This window comes from Eleutherodactylus coqui, chromosome 6 (genome assembly GCF_035609145.1).
Source record: "Eleutherodactylus coqui strain aEleCoq1 chromosome 6, aEleCoq1.hap1, whole genome shotgun sequence".
Lineage (NCBI taxonomy): Eukaryota > Metazoa > Chordata > Amphibia > Anura > Eleutherodactylidae > Eleutherodactylus > Eleutherodactylus coqui.
Window position 1 is genome coordinate 170,922,190 of NC_089842.1, and position 20,182 is coordinate 170,942,371.

A 20,182-nucleotide genomic window follows, 5' to 3' on the forward strand; every position below is an offset into this window, starting at 1 on the left:
TCACAGGCAGCCATGAAAACTAGTTGCGTAGAGGGGTCCAGACTGAAGTTTTTGCACCACGATCAGTGAGCCTTTAGCTACAACCCCTGGGCTTTGAATAGGGCCATAGAGCGGCACGGTCATAGTACAGCGGAGATACTGTTTGGCACGATTTCAAACTGATTGTAAATTGATTCTTATTGACCTTACAGTAACAAACTGTGCCAATATGTAGTTCAACACATTTTTCAGCTACATCATCGCTTCCCAAAAGCCACACTGCGGGGTCCTCAAATTTCCAGATCCAGACACCACAATACAGGAAGAGAATAATTTTAAAAGTTATGTTATATTAATTCATTAATTGGTGTGTGTGTGGGGGGGGGGGAGGGGCGCCAAACTGTATCTGTGACCAAGGACACGAAAGTATATGGGAACCAGTATAAAGCTGCTATTTGTTTTATTAGGCTGTGTCCTTGAGGAATACATTGTACTTTACATTGTGTCCATTTTCAGCTCATATATCATCCCTCCCTAGAACATGTCCTTGGTAAGAAGCAAGAGAAGACAGTTCCAACATGTTACCTACTATGGATATAGTCCGGGTCATTTACAGTTCTTTATTATCTACATGTCATTTACCTAATCTTTAGCTTTAAACTGTATATTTACACAGAGGGAGTACATCCTGGCAAGAGCTACCTGCAAACTAGTCAGACAGGTTCTTATCTGACCTCAAATTTTAGTTTATGGGCAAGTGAAGTTTAGAAGGGTAGTACATTGAGAATACAGAGCGTTCAATAATAGAGTTGTGTGAGGAAATGATGTCCTGGGGACTTAAAGGGGTATTCCAGGTTTTAGCTGCTGACCCATTCCCTGGATAGGTCACCAGCAGTTGATGAACAGGGTTCCACTGTTTGGGACTCTTGTCCATTAGCTAATGATCCAGCCTGCTGTCAATGCAGCAGGCCAGATGTTGTCATCAGTGGTCTAATGAGGAAGTGGGAATGCTGGCTTCACTTCCTTTGAAATCAATGGAGGCACCATGCTGCTCTGACACTTCCTGCTCAGGACAGGATGTAACATCGTTACAAGAGTAGGATATGTGTAGGGACAGGTCATCAATGAAAAAAGCCTCCAATACCCCTTTAAGGTTTTATTTAAATGAGTCAATTTTCGGGCCTGAATGTTCCTCCAGTTGATTTGTGTCAATTGGCACTTAAATTGGGCCAAGAACTCGGCTTGTCTTTAGGAATCTAAGTGTTTGTAAACTACAAAACGTGAATTGAATACAGATATAAGCAGAGGGGCACTTCTCCCTCTGCTTTGTTTCAGTATTAATGGCAATTATTGCATTATATTCATATACCAGGTGGTTCAGGATGACTATAACTAACAGCTCTGCTGCCCTGAAATGCATATCTTTAGGGAGTGCTTTGAAATTAATCAAAAGCTTCTGCCTTCTTTAAGAATCATATACATTTTCCTAAAACCAATATTTATCACCTGTCCATAATATATGTAATAAGTTTTAGATCACTGATGGCTCCACCATCGGACTGTCATTTATCACCAGAATGACTGTGGGGAGGAGCAGTCTATATGGAGTGGCAGTCAAGTACAGTATGTACTTTGCCTTTAGGTTCTGGGGATCATATTATTTGTGCGCTGTATTAATAGCTTACTGTATGTTGTTTTGACCTCATGGGTCATCTATCATGATATTCCATCTTGCCCACTTAGTGAGGGAGGATTGAATTTTCTCTTCTCCATTTGTAGTATTTGCCCTTACAACCCCCACTAATGTGAAGCATATCTCTTTCACTATAGACAACCATTAGTTGATCAACAAATACTTATCTGGCTCAGTGCCTTGTTTTCATGTTATATCATCTGTATGCAACATGTTGCTTCCTGAATGCCGAAATGTGTCATTGGATTTGTGATATTTTTATAATACAAAATGTGATATATCAAATGTACCTGTACAGCATGTACACTAATAAAAAGCAGAATTAAAAAAGGGCAGAGTAAATACATGAAAAAAAATGTTGTTTTTTTAAAATAAATTGAAAATGTCAAAAGTGTTCATTTAGCAGTGACTATTTTCTCGATCGCTCCCTTCCACACCGCATTGTTTTAGTGAGTATATCCCTTGACTAGGATAGGTGAACGACCTGGTAGCACAGATACAACATGAGACATGTTAATGACTAAGAGCAACACATTGCATGCGGGTTTCTTGTATGTAAATAGAATGTACAGGATCGGTCTTGGGTGTCACCAGATGTAGGACACTTCTGACCAAGTTTAAAGATACCAGAGATTATAGCACACCAATTGTGAATAATGCCATTTTTAAGACCAGTGACAAAATTAAGAAGATACATTAGCAAGTTTGAGCAACAAAACATAGAAGTCATTAGTAGACCTGATCATACTGCACAACTTTCATGGTGAGCTCATTCAGGGCACTGCTGTTGACTGGTGGAAAAATTACTAACCAGAATTATTTTATGGCTAATTTTAAAGAGCTTTTCCATGAAGTTGCAATAGATTGCAGCATTACTTACTGGTGCTAATCACTTAACGGGGTAATTCATCCATAAACATTTATCACCTACCCAGTGGAATAGTGATAAATGTCAGTGCCATATACGGTATTTAAATGGAGTGGAAATGCACATGCTTGACAACCACTCTATTCCATGCAACTGTTGTGAGGACCTGGGTGATAGGGATCCTCCATGCTAGTGATCGTTGGGTATCCCAGTGGTTGGACATCCACTGTTCTAACATTTATCATCTATGCAGTTGAGCACCATACAAATTATTGAATTTATGTAGTGAGTAGACACTTGACTGTTCTTGTAACTGCCATAAAAAATTGTGCAGAAATAACACGATCCACAGAACCTAAAGTATAAGTAGATCCTATAGTTGACTACTACTCCATGTAGACTCCTGTGCGATAAAATCGCGCTTGATAAATGCATAAAAATTACATGGAAATGGTCAATTTTTCACTGAGCAAAATGACACTGTGAATCTAATAGAGATAGCTTCTACTTGAAGTAGCGTCATAATATTGCAATTAATAAAGCATGCTTTTCTGTTGGAGTTTAATAAAATTGGAGACATACAGGAATTCAGGAGGGCCAGACTGGTGTATTTTGGCTCCGTCCATATACATGGTTGTACAAATGCTCCTTACAGTGTCTTAGTCTGTCATAGCAGATTCCTCAACCATAGTACAATTCTACATGTGAATACAACTCATATCCATATGACCTATTAGTATACACAGATACTGTATAATAGAGGTAGACCCCAGCTAAGGGAACACCTTACTAGTCAAAGAATAAAGGAGGTCTCCTTCCTTTATCTATTCCTCCAGCAATAATTGCTTAGCATTATCTTATTGTTGTGGACCTGTCACAAAGGAAGGGGTTCTCTAAATCAGGCAGCCTCTTGAGCATACATTGGATTGGCTGCCATTGTAACAGCGATTTTCTGTAGTATCGAGCAATTAAGGAACTATTTGAAAAATCGTATTTTTGAAAAATTATCGTAAATTGGAATAGCCGATTCCGACTCCCATGGAAATTAATGAAGGTAAAAATCGGCGTCATTAGGTTGTGTTTCCTATTAATGTGGCTCAGTTGTTAGGACTATTGACTTGTAGCACTGGGGTCCTAGGTTCAGATCACAACAAGGATAGCAGCTGCATCTCAGTGACTCAGTTGGTAGTGCTGACACTTAGCAGAGCTCGAGTTGTAGGTTAAAATCTGACCAAGGGCAACATCCGGATTTTTTTTCTAAATGTTCTCTTTGTCATTATTCAGGTTGTTCTTCCCCTTCTCAGGATCAGAACAGACAAGTGTGGTGGCTCAGTTGTTAGCGCTGTTGCCTTGCAGTGCTGGAGTTATAGGTTGAAATCCAACCAATGGCAACATCTGGATGGAGTTTTTCAAAGTCTATGCAGTGGTTATTCTTGTTGGGATTTGATCCTAGGATCCCAGCACTAGAAAGGCAACAGTGCTAACAACTTAGGCACATTAATTGGACAATACAAAAAGAAAATGGCGTGAAAATAGTGGTTAGTGATGCAGCTAGAGGTCATTGTGGAGAGAGACAAGCAGACAGTCTCACCAGGCTGTTGGAAAGACGCTGTGAGTGGCACGTTCTAGTCTGCTAGAACACAGACTTCTCTCCGAAACTGCAGGGGAAGTACAATGCAGTGACCTAAACTCTCGTTGTCTGGTGCAGGAACTACTCGACATAGCAAAATCCTGTTGGACTGACACTCATCTCGGGCACCAGTACCCGCGCAGTCTATCAAGCAACAAGTGGCAACACTCCTGTGTTCAGCTATTAAAATTGTTCGAGCATCATCCCTGTGTGAGTGCCCGAGTATGTGGTCACAGCTCCTTACATCCTTCTAACACTAGCTAGTGGTCGCGACCAGCCCCTGTAAATGTGATTTTTTCAGAAGTGGGTTGACCCCCCCACCATCATCTTCCCTCGTCAGCCCATGGGACTTCGATTGCCAAGACCTTGTATTTCCCAAGACCAGCTTAGAAAAAGAGCCGTGAGGCCATGGATAACGCCACGGTTTTTGTATATGATTTTATGTATTAAATTTATACCCCATTTACACTGACAGATGATCACTCAAAAGTCGCTCAAACGACAGTTTGAGTGACAGTTTTGAGCGATCATCTTTGCATACCTTATAGTAGCTAATTAACTACTATACACCTATGCAGGCACAGCCGAACAGTGCTGCTATCTTTCGCTGAACACCACAGCTGTTTTGCATAAGCAAACAGCTGTAGTGTTCTCCATGCTTACTGCCCGTGCCCCGCTGTGAATTAACAGTGGGACACAGGCACAGAGAATCTTATCAGTGCAGCCGGCTGTGATAACAGCCTGCTCCGCTGATTACAGCTGATCGCTCAATTCAAGAAAACTTGAAGTGAGCGATCAACAACTCGTGCACGAAAACTGCACTATGTCAGTGCATTTAGACGCAACGAGAATCGCTCAAAAGATTGTTTTGAGTGAATTTTGAGTGATTCTCGTTGTGTCTAAATCAGCCTTTAGTTTATTTCAGATTGCTTAAATAGCGCCAACATATTTAGCAGCGATGTACATAGATTGTAATCACTCCCATTGGTTTCAGTCTTCAATGATATCACATATAATATAGGCTCCTTTTACACGGAGTGAGCAATTGTTCGCTCGATTATTAAGCAGTTCTCATTCATTGTACCAGAGAATGTGAACGACTGAACGATTACCGCTTGTATGAAACAAGGAAACATTTATTTTTACGCCTGCATGAAATGAACGATTATCAAATTTGCATAATCCAATGATTATTTTGACGATAATGGTTCCATATAAAAGGGCACTTACTGTCATTGCTCTTGTATGCAAGCTAAAATGGTAAGCGCAGCAAAGAAACTGAATATTCAAGGTCATGGACTATAAACCCCATGACTGATACAGAAAACAGCCAGGTAGATAAAACTAAATGACTAATATAAACAGCAGGAAGACAAATACAAAAAATGTTATCTGAATGGGAACAAACATGATCATGATGACATAATGCAGCCATTAAGAGTTAATTCAGCTCCGTACTGTGCAATAAATGTGTGAGTTGCTTAGCAGGCTTGAACTGGGCTGCCCTCTAGTAGGGTAGGAGGATCTCCAGATAAGAGGCACTATCTGTCTGGCCAGGTCAGATTAGTCAGCTACATTAGGTGACATGACAATCTAGCAAGCCTCATTCTTGTAGTACAAAGGATTAATTTTCAAAACTGTCGACACCATAAAAGTCAAGGTAGACAAGCAATTTTACTTTTTTACCAGCATTATTAATACGGCTAGCTTTGCTTACAAGCTGCAGTCAGCCTACTTATGGAACGTTACAAGTTGCTGTGGCCAATCGCAGACCTTAGTCGTCCACCGCTGAGGTCTGTGATTGGTTGCAGCCACCTGTGACATTCCATTCACAGACTGAGGGCTCTTTCACACGGACGTCGTCTTCACGCAGAATTGTGAAAAAAATAGCATCTACTAGAACCAATGGTTTCCTGTACAAATGTTCAGATAAAGAAATTTTAGATGTGCAAAAAACTCGCACCTTCCAAAGATGGGACATGTGTGGCTACAATACCCGCATGTAAGGTCCGTGCTGCGTGAAAAGATAGGACCGGACCCATCTTTGGTGCATGATGTGCAGGAGTCTCCATAGACTAAGAGCAGGAGTTAAGCTTTGTCCGACGCTTAGAAAAGAAGTCATTAAGAGGATTTTTGCCGACCGAGGGAATTCCAAACAGCAGCGGCATCGCTAAACCAGGAAAACTGCATGCGGCCGAAACTCCACCCACCTGCGACAACCAATGGCTGCATGATCTTGCCGATAATGTTGGTAATATCATGCGACTATCCGAGGTGGGTGGTGTTTTGGCCACAAGCATTTTCTCTCAGCGGGAACACACATTATTCAGTACAGGAATATTGGAGTTTAGCTCTTTTCATGCTGCAGTTTCGGATCAGCTCCCACTCTCCATCGCAGTATTCCATCTTTTTATGGAAATAGCCCATTGAAAGGGAAGCCTCAACAGGAACATAGGCTCTAATTTATAAAATGGAAACTACTTTGGTCTCCTTTTTACAAGGTTTCTATCCCTGTCAAAGTTATAAGCCAAACAGAAAAGCGTTATTAACTGCACTTTTCTATCCTAAAAGACGTTATGGTTTTGAAATGGAGACCAAAGTTGTCTCCATTTCACACATTAAAGCCTACATTTCTGTCTCTATGCCGTTTTTGGAACCCTGATTTGGTGAGAGGGGCAGACCTGAAACTCCAGTGTGAGAAGAGCCTTACCTGCAGTCTCACCGGAATACTTAGGTCTTTAGTGACTTACGAATTACCTGTAAATAACTCCTTTTTCATGGAGGAACATGAGGGCTGACGTGATTTCAGCGCTGTAGAAACAAGCCCTGGCTTCATCAAATCGTCGGGATTTCTGTATGTGGAACATCAGGTCACCCCCATTCACAAACTCCATCACGAAAAACAATCGGTCCTTTAGGAAAAAAAAGGAGGGAAGACAAACAAAAGATGTAACAAAAAAATCAAAAACACCACCAAATTGGCATTTTATTTACTTATTATTACTATAAAATGATTAAAAGGGCCGTCTAATTTCAGCAAATAATTATTTATGATATATACACACACAACTTTAAAATATAGTTTTGGTATCAATTTCTCAAGTTTCAATATCTCATTCAGTAGCCATGTACTAGTCATGCCTCAATATAATCAGTTTTTTCTGAGGGTTCCTTTAATAGTATGTTAGCATATGAGGGTATCTACAGCACATTTAGTGCTAGTTTAGCAAGATTTATAACATTTTGGACACCGCCTTTAATAAACTGAGATTCTAGTGCAAGTACTTACATATAACACTGCAAAATAAAAAGCAAATCCGTGTTCCATCACCACTAATTGTAACATAAAGCTCCTGGGTACCCGATACAACTGGCCACACTGAAACATGCCTTTCATTTCACAGAAACCATATTAGGCACTACACAATAACAGACAGTCTGGGAATGTGCATAGACTTTAATAAGAAAGACCTCTCATACTCTTGGGCATTCGCCAAAAACACGATGTGTAACAAACAATTGACTTTAGCTGTAGTAATCTGATTCATGCAGTATATTGCAAGATGTTTACAAGATGTTTACATAGCAGCAACACTGCAATATCATCTCCTTCTATCCCAGGAGCCCTTTTACACAGGATGACTGGCAGATGCAGAAGTGCCCAACAGCCGTCCTAGTGATAAAATGCACAAGAGTGATGAGATCGTTCCTCCGCCCACCTCCATTCGCAGCAAACAGGCAGTCAGTCGTTCATAGATGATAGTTAGTTCTTCTCTTATCAAGCCACAACGGCATTGCGGAGGTATCAGAAATGCACAGCATGAACGTGCTTTCTAAGGCTAGGTTCACACGGGGCAGACGTGCTGCGGAATTTCTGTGCGGACACTCCGTACGAAAATTACGCAGCATTTACAGTAGCAGTAAAGTTTTTATTTCTAGTTTATTCATTGCAGTATTTATTCATGTACCTTTAAAAGGAGGCAGAAACGGTAAGGCACTATGTCGGGTGGCATAGTACCGCTACCGGGCATCTTTATTAGATTGCACTCGGGAGGCTGGAACTTGCTTAGTCCCTCATGGGCAGGTGCCACCAGCCCGGACTGTGACAGATACCACGATCCCTGTGTCATACGCCACAGTCTCTGTTTAAGCGACCTTCAAGTCCTGGAGACAAAATCTGGCCCTGAACGCGTGGGAGGGTGTATTATTACCCATGTGGATTTGCTGGTCCCCGCCCCACTTTGGTCTTTCAAGATGGCTACACAATGCACTGTACATTGGTAATGCATTGGCCACTACACAGCACACTGATTGGTCAGTGCTACACATGTCAGGGGTGCTGGCCAAAACAAAAACAGTCTGAAGTACCGCAGACTAATGATGCATAATGTGCACCAGATAGTGCCATCCACTCTGAAGACTGAAGAAGGCCTGGGAACCAACAAATCCGCAAATGCTGTCCCCAGGACCAAAGGGTAGATTTAATGTTTATGTGCAAAACATTTTGATGAATGATCAATAGATGGAATATTAGATTTCTCAAGTTATACATATTATCTTAAAGTTTTCGGTCTATGACAATTTAATTCCCAAGAAAATCTTCAGTCATTTTCGGTCATGCAACACCAAGATTACTGGAGCCTTGAGAATACACGAGGAGTTATTTTATGACTCCTATACATTTAAGTGAAGTCATGTGCTTGGAGCTGTCAGCAGCAACCTAGGATCCCTCATGCTATATGCTGTACACTACAAGTCTGTGGAAATCTGACTCTTCATCTTATACTTGAGGTTTACAGTTACTCCAAGAGCATTCTATACAGTAAATAAAGGAGAGCAGGAGGTGGTTGCTGAGGCTCGTCCTGACATTTAGGTACCCAGAAATAGCTGCTCAGAATTTCTTTGTAGATTAGTCTATATAATAATATATTGCAACCGTACATATCAAGACTCGAGCCGTGTACTGAGAGCTTTTGATGGAAGAAAAAAGCCCTCCTTGCTATGACCCAGTGAGAAGAACTGGACCTCAGATGCCTAAATGACCACCAGTGACATATATACAAGAAAGGCAGACATAGCGAATATCTAACTGTGCCTCCTATTATGGGGCTGTGTTTTGCCACCCATGACAAAAAAAGTCTAGTGTTGGTTCCTCCATTTACACTCTTTTGTTGACACTTGGAATAATTCTCCACCACCTTGTTTGCTTGCAATGCAGATTCTCTTGAGAGGGGCGCACTATATGGGTTCTCTCCACCCAATGATAATAGAGATGGGACTAACAAAGACTGGGCCCCCTCTGTCCAAGGGTCCCATAGCAGTCACACGCAGGGGTGGGATTCAGGCAGTTTTCACCAGTATAGCAGACCCGGTTGGTAAAATTACAACCTAATCTTTAAACTGGTGAGAAGCCGTTATCCTAATCTGGGTCAGCTTTGGGGTGTAACTACCACTGTTGCAGTTGCTACAGGGTCCATGTCTCAGGAAATCCAGGGCTGTTGGGCTTCCCTGAGAATGCCGTTACCAAACGGGAGAAGATACAAGTTATATATACTTAATTCTTTTACTATCCAAACTACTTGGTTCTTCCTTCCAGATAGTTTCATCACATGCTAGATGGCAGTCAGGTCTGAGGCCAGAGATTGGCTGCAGAGGTCACGTGAGCTTGATCCTAGTGCAATATTTGTTATGAGCTTGGCGCTGTTGCCACATTTAGGTCATGAGCTTCCTTCTATTATTAATGTTTATGAGTGGATTGTAAATACACTGTCCTACCAAAAGTAGTTGGACACCTGAGCAATAATCAGAAGTAGTATGTTAATAGTTAGTAGGGTCTCCTAATAATATTGGATTCTTTCTACTAACATCTGATACATTTCAGCTGGTATTTCCCTCCATTCCTCCTGAAAATATCTGTTCTCTCAAAGATGATACATCTATCCATCTACAATGGTGCAAGGAGCATCTTCATCATTGGACATTTGAGCAATAGAAAAAAGTTCTATGAAGTGACGAATCATGCTACAAAAATCTGATGGACGTACCTGGTGAGGAGGATACCTGGGGAAGGCCTTTTGCCTGAGTGTGTTATGTCAACAGTAGAGCAGAGATTCTGTTATGGTCTGGGGATGTTTTACATGGCATGGTCTCGGTTAATTTGTTGTAGTGGCCAGAAACATGAACGTGGAGGTGTATTTTCACATTCATGTGCAATAATGTGCTTCTGACAATGAAGCAATCAATACTCTGGAAATGATCAGCAATACGTCCAACAAGACAACAAACCTTGTCACAAATCTAATGCTGTTTTACGTTCGTTTGAGGATATGGATGTTCCATGATTGGACTGGCTGCACCTGAACCCAACCTGAACCCAACTGGAACGTCGGATCAGGAACTATGAACACCATCCATTTTTTTGTAAGAACTTGTCAGGCATTTGCAGGATGAATGGAGGGAAATGCCAGCTGAAGTTTATCAGATGTTAGTAGAAAATATGCCATCCAATCTCATTAGGGCCTCACTAAGTATTATTAAATGTAAATAAATACTACTTTTGATTCTTGGTCAGGTGTCCAAATAGTTTGGGTAGGATAGTGTAATTTACCTGATTACTTTATGGAATTTTCAGCACACTACACCACAGGTACTTGCCACACATATTTTAGTCAGTCAAGTATGGAACCTGTTAAAAATTGGAATTCCATCTCTGAACACATGGTCTATTTCTAAGGTATGTATGGCTTTGCCAATCATAAATGATAGTGAGATAAGTCACCAAGTATGGAGAGATGCAAAGACTTGATCTCAGAGTGTATTTAGTGATATATTTTGAAATTAGTGCCTATAACGAATATATAAGGAACATACTATAGGCCCATCCTTCATGTGCTTGCTAGCCACACTGTATCTTCTTATCTATGCAACAGTGGTCCAAAGACATCTCATGGAGGACAGTACTGAGACATTATAACACACCACATAGTTCAGAGATCTAGCAACCACCGTCACTACACCAAGCTGTGTAGATTTATAGTTACATAACATATCCAGATCTGATTGTTGCTATGCCTCTTGTGCATCCAGGATTATTTTCATCCACTTTAGACCAAGCTACTTGCTAAAATCATTAAATAATGTATGTGCAGACCTGAAGTGAAAGCCTATACAGAGATATAGGTTTGATATAATATGTAGAACAGTTGAAAGAGACTTTCATAGAACCTCCTTCAGTATTAAAGTACTCTCAATGTCTCGGTGTTGTTGATGCAATTGCGCCCCCTGTTGGAAATTTAGAATTATGGCTTCATATATATTAACCTGCAGAAGAAGCAGTCATAGCTTGTCTTGTTTTACCAGCTGTGGAGGATAAACTTACCAACTAGTGCTACTTTGGATTTAGGGAAAAGCAAAAATAATCCAGTAGATCGGTATGTACAATATAAAAGTATAACCACGTTCTCTGGCCACTAAAGATACATAGTTTGTATGTAACAAAAATAATTACATATGTATAGTATGTATCTCTTATTTCTAGTATCCATATATTAAGACCTATGCATGATACCTGGGGTAGAGCTCTCGCTGCTGATTTACAGTAAGTGGGACTTTCAAATCTCATTGTAATAAGATTATACTATACAATATAAAATCAGTAATAGGGGTTCTAAAAAGTAATAGGGGGTTCTGCAGATATCGGGGTTCACTGATGCACTGTGACGCATCGTTCAAAGATGGCTGCCTGCAGTGAGGATGTACTATTATTTTTTAATCATTTGGAGCCGGTTTGGGCTTATTATTAGGGGTCAGAAAATCCCAATAATACTTTGGGGGCACATTAGTCAATGCAACTACAGTAGTTTATGGACATAGTATATTTAATAACTACTCCTGCCACTATTTCAAAAACAAATGTGTTTGTAGGTGTCTGGATAAAGAGGCTATGGCTTGCAAGTTGTACTGTGTGTGACCGATTTCCAAAAGCTTTTTTGCACCTGATACCTTGATTGATGTGCACTATATTGGGGAATATGGGTCAGAAAGGATATAGTTTCTTCATAGGGAGAGCACTTAGAAGATGTGAGGAGACTTAGAAGGCCATGCATGCTCCTCAGTGTGCAGTAGGTTACTTGCTTGGCTGAGTAAGAGGCATATGACATAGGAACCTCTGATGCAGATGTGAACAGAACCTTGCATGTTTGTAAGAATCATTGAGGGAGAACCTAGGGACATTCATGTTGATGGGATGAGATTTACTACTCACTGAACAGATCTAAATGTTGCATGGAGGACTTACCGGGGTCTGGAAGCAGCAGAAGAGCTGTGTAAGGAACGGGTGGCTACATGCTAGGGCCAAGATGCGCTTCTCCGTCATGGTACATTCTACATCATCATCCTGAAGAATCACATCCTTCTTTAGCACCTTCACTGCATAGAGGTTATCTCCATCTCTGGATTTGGCAAGCATCACCTGAGGGCAGAAGAGAACAATGAGCAAATAGTCAACAGTTTGGGGTTATTAACTAAACTTTAAAGGGGTATTCCCATCTCGGCCCATGAGCCTGTCCAGCCGCTTACCTTTCACTGGCCACTCCATATCCAACCTCCAGGAGTCTTACTGAATTCAGTTAACTTAGAATTCCCCAAAGTGAAAATGGGTTTTCTAAACTAGACAGCTCCTTTCAGGCAATGCCGTATGCTGTCTCAGCATGGCATAAATTAAATGGAGGAGTTTCATCAAAAAGCAATAAAACTGTGTAACCCTAAAATATCTCTGTATTCTGGACATGTGAGATCGACGTAACAGCAGAAAAAAATAGTTCATAAATATAACAGTTTTGCTGAATAAAAAACAGGAATTGTAACTAAAGTAAGAATCATACACATTGTGAGTATGGATTCTTATAACCACTTTCTATGGGGCCACTCCAACTGTATACTGAGGCATGCAGACATCAGATTCTGTATACAATAAAATAGTGCCATGCTCCATTGCATCCCTGCGTCCTGGAGAAATTCTCCCTAAAGGCTCGTTCACACCGGCATTAGGCTCAGTTATACATTTACGTTTCTGTGTTCCATGTCTAGAGCAGAGAAACAAAAATAAAAATGGAATTAAACGGTTCCGTTTTGTTCCCCATTGATTTTAATGGGTTTTTATAAAAACTTTTTTATTAATTCTGTTCTTATTTCTGTTTCTGTGGTCCTCCAATAGAGCAGATAAACAGAAATGCACCACTGTGAACAAGCCCTTAGAAGTGTTGCTGCTAGGGAAGAACAGGCTCTCTAAAGGCAGTTTCACAGACAGCGCTTCTGGGCAACAAAAAGTCTGCATTTTTTGCAGCAGTTTTTTATGTAGTGTTTTTGAGCCAAAGCTAGAAGTAGACTCGAAGATATGGGAAAGGCTGTATATAGAAAAGTAAGGACTTGTATTTCTTCCAGCTGGATCCATTTTACAGATTTGGTTCCAAAAACTATATGAAAAACTGCAGTGGCATTTTTCCAAAAAATGCTGCGTGAAGCCACCCTAATACAGCGGCTCCATTGTACAAAAGCACGTGAAATCTCCGTGGATTTATACTGACTCCTGCACACAAATCTGCCATGTGCATGAGGCCTAAGACGGTTTCAACAAGTAATGAATAGAATATTTTTGTAAGCTTATCTTCATTCACATTAAAGCAACCCTACGGTTTCTGCCCCAAGACCAGAGGTTGAACAAGCATATTACCTGCAGTAGTTTTCTCTATTCTCCCATTGACCAGTGCTGTTCATATGAGCAGCTCCAGCCAATTAGAGAGCAGGCATAGTGAACTGGTAGTCTAACACTACCAATGCACGGTGGGGATTGGGAAGTCTGATGATTGTGTCAACCACCTTGGACAGCCTAGAACAGGACCTGAAACCAGTGGATCAGAAGAATGATAAAGAACTACTACGGGTAATATAACCTCTTCCACTAACTGTCTTGGAAAACAATTTTGTTTTGAAACCAAAGGGTTGCTTTAAATGGAAACTGTCAGGTCATATGACCTAATAAATTCAAGTTATGGGCACAAAGGACAGGGGCCACCGAGTCCAGACTTTCATACTATCTGTTCTCTCAGTGATCGGCCAGGAATTCGCCGGTTGGTGCGCGAATCAGACTCATCTCTTTATTGCATGCACAGAAACACGGGCAAGAGGGAACAGGGAGACAGGAAAGTATGATGGTCAGCCCATTACTTTATTTTAGGGGACTTTATAGCTTCCCTCTACTGATCCTATAGTGCACATATATAGTAATTCCTTACATCACACCTAAATATTCACTTTTTCTATAGGTTAACAAAGTACAAGAACACCAAAAACTTCAAAATGAAAACGGCAGAGATTTTCTTTAATTCCGTGGAATTATATCTGTTATGCCTTGTAAATAATAGTCTATCAAAATGTAATCATTGACCTATGTAGCTGCATCTCAATTACAGAGCAGGAAACAAAAGAAAAGACAAAAAAAAGAAAAAAGATTATATGCAAACTGAAATCCGACTCGTTGTTTACACCAGGAAACAAATGGATGTTTGTAAGGGAGATTATGTATTGGAAGCATTACTTACATAAATCACATTATATACAGAGGAGCTTGGGAAGTAAATTGGATGGAGGCCACATTTGGATAGGATTACACAAAAGCACTTGAATGATGCTTAGGGCTCAGGCACATGACATTACTGCCTGCACTGTGCCTATATGATGGTACACCGAGCCCCAGTGGGTTTTCCTATAACTTCAGGGACTCTGTGTGGCCCTGTAGGATGCCATTGTGAAGAAACATAATTTTCCCTAGAAAGAAGGGTTCTAAATCCCTACCAACTGATAGACAAAATATTTTGTTCTGCAGATGGCGCTGCCGTCTTCATTCCCTGGCGATTCTGGACCCATTTCCTTAGGCTCCTTTAGGTAATCTCCATGGCGCCCTTCTCGTGTTGGATCCTGATAGTAACTGGCTCACTGTGGTCCTGTGTCCCCCTGGTGGTTTCCTCTTGTCTGGTTCTACTCTTCTAGCTTTTGACTTGGTCTCACCGCTTACCCTCTCCTCTGTTCATCCACCTTCCCCTGCCATTCCTCTCTGCTCTGTTTAATGATCTTTCATTTTCAGTTTTTTTTAGCTTTCATTGCTGTTTTTAGAACGATATCCTTTGGTTTGACTATGAAATATATAGGAGGGAGTGCTGATAAGTATTGATCCTTACCCAGAACAAATTGAGCTAGGAAGCTGTAAATCGCAGGGTGTACTTGTATATTTGTCTATATTCAATGATGCAAAAATCAACTACCTATGATTTTAACTTATCTTTTTTTTTCTGGTCCAAAGTGAACATGGCAGCATCTCCAAAGATGTTCAGTGTGGAAGAGCATAGGACATAATCAAGTTCCTGTTTCTCCAAGGGAACGGTGTAAAGCAGATCCATGATGAAATGTCACAAGCTTTGGGTGACCGTGGCCCTTCATATGAAACAGTTAAACGTTGGGTTGTAAATTTTAAAACTGGCCATTTTGGTGTTGTGAGAAACCCAGTGGAAGGCCTGTCTCTGTCTACTTGCCTGCAAATGTGAAAGCCATCCATGACATGATCATGGAGGACCGCCGAATATCAGCCAAAAGTATTGCTACATATCTGGGGATCACGTGGGAGAGTTGGTGGCATTATCCACGACGACGTGGGAATGAGAAAGCCTACAGCCAATAGGAACCTGAATAGAAGAGGAGATGTGTGGAGACATCGGTGGCTGTTTTGGAACATTTTGCAAGAAATGAGTCAGATTTCCTGGACAAACTGGTGATGAGAAGTGGATCTACGGTTATGGTCCAGAGACAAAGGAACAGTCTAAGGAATGGAGGCACAGGGGTTCCCCCAGGCCAAAGTAGTTCCATGTGCAAAGATTGGGCAGAAGCAAATGCAGCCATTTTTTTGGGATAAGAAGGGAGTTCTGCTAGTGGACCTCCCAAAGGGTTCAACCATCAATGCAACATATTACTATTCAGTATTGACAAAGCTGAGGCAAAATATTAAGGAAAAACATTGAGGAAAGCTCTGCAAAAGTGTCATCCTGTTACATGACAATGCCCCGTCACACACTGCAAGGGCCAGTATTACAAAAATGACCTCCTTAGACTTTCAGCTGATGCCCCATCCACCCTATTCGCCCGACCTGGCTCCGTATATCATCTGTTCCCCAATCCCAAAAAACACCTAAAGGGACAGCGGTTTGGCAATTAGTTGCCAGTGGAGGCAACTAATGCTGCAAATGAGCGGGCTGACCAGCAGTCGGAGGAATTCTATTTGCAGGGACTTAAAAAACGGCAGGCGATGCCACAGGGGCATCGACATCCTGGGGGAACATGTAGAATAGTGCGGCAGTTTCAGCTTTCTAGCTTAATACTCAACAGCCTCCCCTCGTGCGTGTCTGTGTTTTATATATATATATATATATATATATATATATATATATATATATATATATATATACATACATATACATACACACACATATACATATATATACACATACATATATATATATATATATATATATATATATATATATATATATATACATACATACATACATACATACATACACACACACACACACACACACACACACACACACACACGGTGGTCGTGTTTCTAGTTGAGGCTACTGCGTATTTTCTCCGCACATGAAGTATCTTTTCTAACATTTTGTATAATTTTTCTGTGCAGCTTGAAAAAGGGCTTTTACCCAAAACGCTGCCATCGTTCATTGTTTTCAATGGGTCCAGCGGCAGCAGCGCCGGCCCCACTGAACACACAGGGAGTACATCACGAACTTCTGCCACAGCTGTGACAGCTATGGCAAAGGATTCCTTCATCACCGTGGATTGGTCAAAGCGCTCAGCCAATGAGACCAGCAGTTTCTGGGGGGGGGGATGTTTGTCTGTAGTGGGAAATCAAGCAAGTTAAAACACCACCACATAACCTAACCCTCCCTGTCCTTCACCCATTCCCCAGACATGAAAAAGGGCAGACCAGAAGGAGATAAAAGTCTCAAGACTCTTGCAAGACTTTGTTCTTCAAAAGAGGGTTATTCAAACAGAAGGAGCAGATTTGGGGATTTCATTACAAACTACAAAAGACAGGTATACAATCTGCACATCGAGAAGAGGAAGGTTCAAAGTTTTATGACATACCAGTAAGTTTAATTTTCTGCAATATTGCTACGCTGAGTGTCTCATATACAGTTTTATGGTTCCTGAGGTGCGTATGGATATGCAACCAAGGTCGAAAAATTTTCTGTGCCACTTATAAATAAGCTTGAGACGAGGCGGCTGGTTTTGGAATCGACTCTAAAATTCGTATTGCACTCGAACAATGAATTAACACTTAGCAAACTGAAGCGCATAAAACGATTTCTCATGTGGCGTCACCATTTTACTATAGATTGTATACAAGAAGCAGCGCTGCAGCGTGGCAAAAAATGGAACTTACTGGCATGTCATGAAAAGCTTAACCTTCCTCTTTTCAGTGATGTGCGAATTGTGTACTCGTCTTTTGTAGTTTGCTTGTAATGAAATCCCCAAATCTGCTCCTCCTTTTTTAATTACCACCAATTTAGGGTGCCGTTTTCTGCCATCCAAGATGGCTGCCACAATCATGTGAGTAATGCTGGCCAAAGAGCAGGTATAGCGCATCAGTAGTCAATCACTATCAATGTGCTGTATGGATTCAGTAGTCGAAAGATTGCAGCAGCCATATTGGATGACTGAAGGCAGGACATGAAACCGGTGGATATTAGTGGCCATGGCACAGAAGACAAATAGCAGGTAACATAAGTCACTCTGATCCCTGGACAGAATGTTACCCGGGACTGGAGGGTCGCTTTGAGTAATAACTTACGTAATTAGAAAACTGCAGCATGAAATTTTTACAAATGCCGTTACTCTACTAAAATGTCCAGTAAGTTTCCTGGTCTGGAAAGTTATACCAACCTTTCCAAAGCTGCCTTTCCCCAGTACACGGATGAAGCCGAAATCCTCAATTCCAAATTTGTACTGCGAGGAGGTGTTGGAAAGAGAATCTTCTTCCGAGCCATTTTCTGATTTGGTAGAACTGTTTTCGGAATGCTATAAAATACAACGAAAAGTTATTTACTGACTTTTATATATAAATACTAAAATTAATGAATCCACCAAATATTTACATTGTGAGCTACTTGTTTGTTCTGTATGAGGAATCTGAAAGGAGAATTTATTATAGAGATCAAGCAAGATTTGTATAGTGAATAAACGCACATTGCTAACAGTGCTGATCTAGAACTACATAAACTATATAAATGGCTGAACTTCGTATTTGAACACTAAACACACGTGCTTATTTTGGTTTTAGGTGGAATCTTCCTGTTTGTTACAGCAAAACTAGAACAAACTACTAATAACCAACTGCTTCCATGGCTCCACTCTGCTTACTTTGAAATTTTCAGGATATCAATAAAGCTATCCAATACTGCCACCTTGTGGCCAGTCCTAAAACTACCTTTGGTTTATACAGTAATTAAACCTTGTTCTCGCTAGAGTAAGAAGTAAAAAAAAATACACCCAGCATTAAAGTGGTATTCTCACAGGATGTGCCATAAATGCCTGATAGATGCAGATCCTGGCTCTGAAACGCATACCTACGTTAAGACTCTCAACCATCCAAACAAAGAATGAATGGAAAGGTGGCCATGTATGTACAGCTCTCTCCATTCACTTCTGCATACTGTAAACGGGCATTTACATGGGCTGATGATCAGACAGGAATCTTTGTAGGAATATTTTGTCCCTGATCATTAGCCAGTATAAAGCTGCACTTGAGCAACCAATGAAAAAGTAAGCACTCCTCTATTGGTAATAGAATCTTTTGTGCAAGCAAACAATTACCATTGTCAACAGCACAACTATCCATGTGAATGTGGGATGTGCTGCCAACAATAGCACTGTATTGGGGACAAACACATTAACAAGCGTTAATGCAATCTGCAATGCAAAGCAAATTGAGCCATGTAAAAGGACCCTTAAGCCCGTTTTACACGCAAAGATAATCACTAAAAATTCGTTCAAAAGATAGGGAGAATGACAGTTTGAGCAATCATTTTGCATAAACTGCTAATGGGCACTAATGCCAATTAGTAGCTTATTAGCTTCATTTGCATGTAGATTAGCCTCAGGATCTGCATGCAGAGAACAGCAGGTGGTCTGTTCTCTGCATACAGCTATTTTGTTCTGCCACGGAACTGCAGCTGAATGCAATGTTATCAGCGATCCTGTTATCATCCGGGGGAGGAGAAAAGTAAAGCCTCACTCTGATGTGCTATTAGAGCTAATAGGGAGTTATTTAGTGTATTCACATCTCCACTGCTCAGTACTTTACTAGTGTCCTCGCTGACAATGTTATTTGTGTGTGTGTGTGTGTGTGTGTGTGTGTGTGTGTGTGTGTGTTACACACAGTTAGGGAGCAGAATCTATAATTTTTTCAATGTGCACTCTATGGAGACATCCTAACGACAGTCTCCTCCCACCAGCTCAAGAAACTGAAAATCAGAGATGCAGCCTGCAGGGGGAAAACTGGTAAAGCATGTAGGAAACAAGCCAAATAATGGACAGAAATAGCAGCGGATTCTGAAAAGTCATGTACGCTTTAAAAGGATATTTCACCTGAAAGTGGATTTGCAATATTTGTGACACGTAGCAACCTAGACTCCTGTTTGCCAGAAAAGTCTACCTGCCATACAAAATACATACTTTCCATGCTGGTTGTTAAATCATTAATCATTTTATGTCTTACCCGTGTGACAGCAATGTTCCCAGGTTGCAGACCCATTCCAGCCAATGCATTGGCCAGCTCCACTGAATTCACCCCACAGTTATGAGCCACGTTGGCCTCACATCTCTTGTGCACATTCATCTTACATACTACAAGAAGAAACAATACGTTTAGTAATTCAGCATT

At 40.9% G+C, this 20,182-nt stretch overlaps 1 protein-coding gene across 1 annotated transcript in view; it reads right to left on the reverse strand.

Moving 5' to 3' along the window:
• The window catches only part of PRKCH (protein kinase C eta), a 161,726-nt gene that overhangs the window by 39,803 nt on the left and 101,741 nt on the right, over positions 1-20,182 (reverse strand). Inside the window, exons 7-10 of the mRNA XM_066608201.1 lie at positions 20,018-20,145; positions 18,184-18,318; positions 12,467-12,640; positions 6,928-7,082 (exon numbers count right to left, since the gene is read on the reverse strand). Coding sequence (XP_066464298.1) covers positions 6,928-7,082; positions 12,467-12,640; positions 18,184-18,318; positions 20,018-20,145 — 592 coding nt within the window. The remainder of the gene's footprint in view (positions 1-6,927; positions 7,083-12,466; positions 12,641-18,183; positions 18,319-20,017; positions 20,146-20,182) is intronic.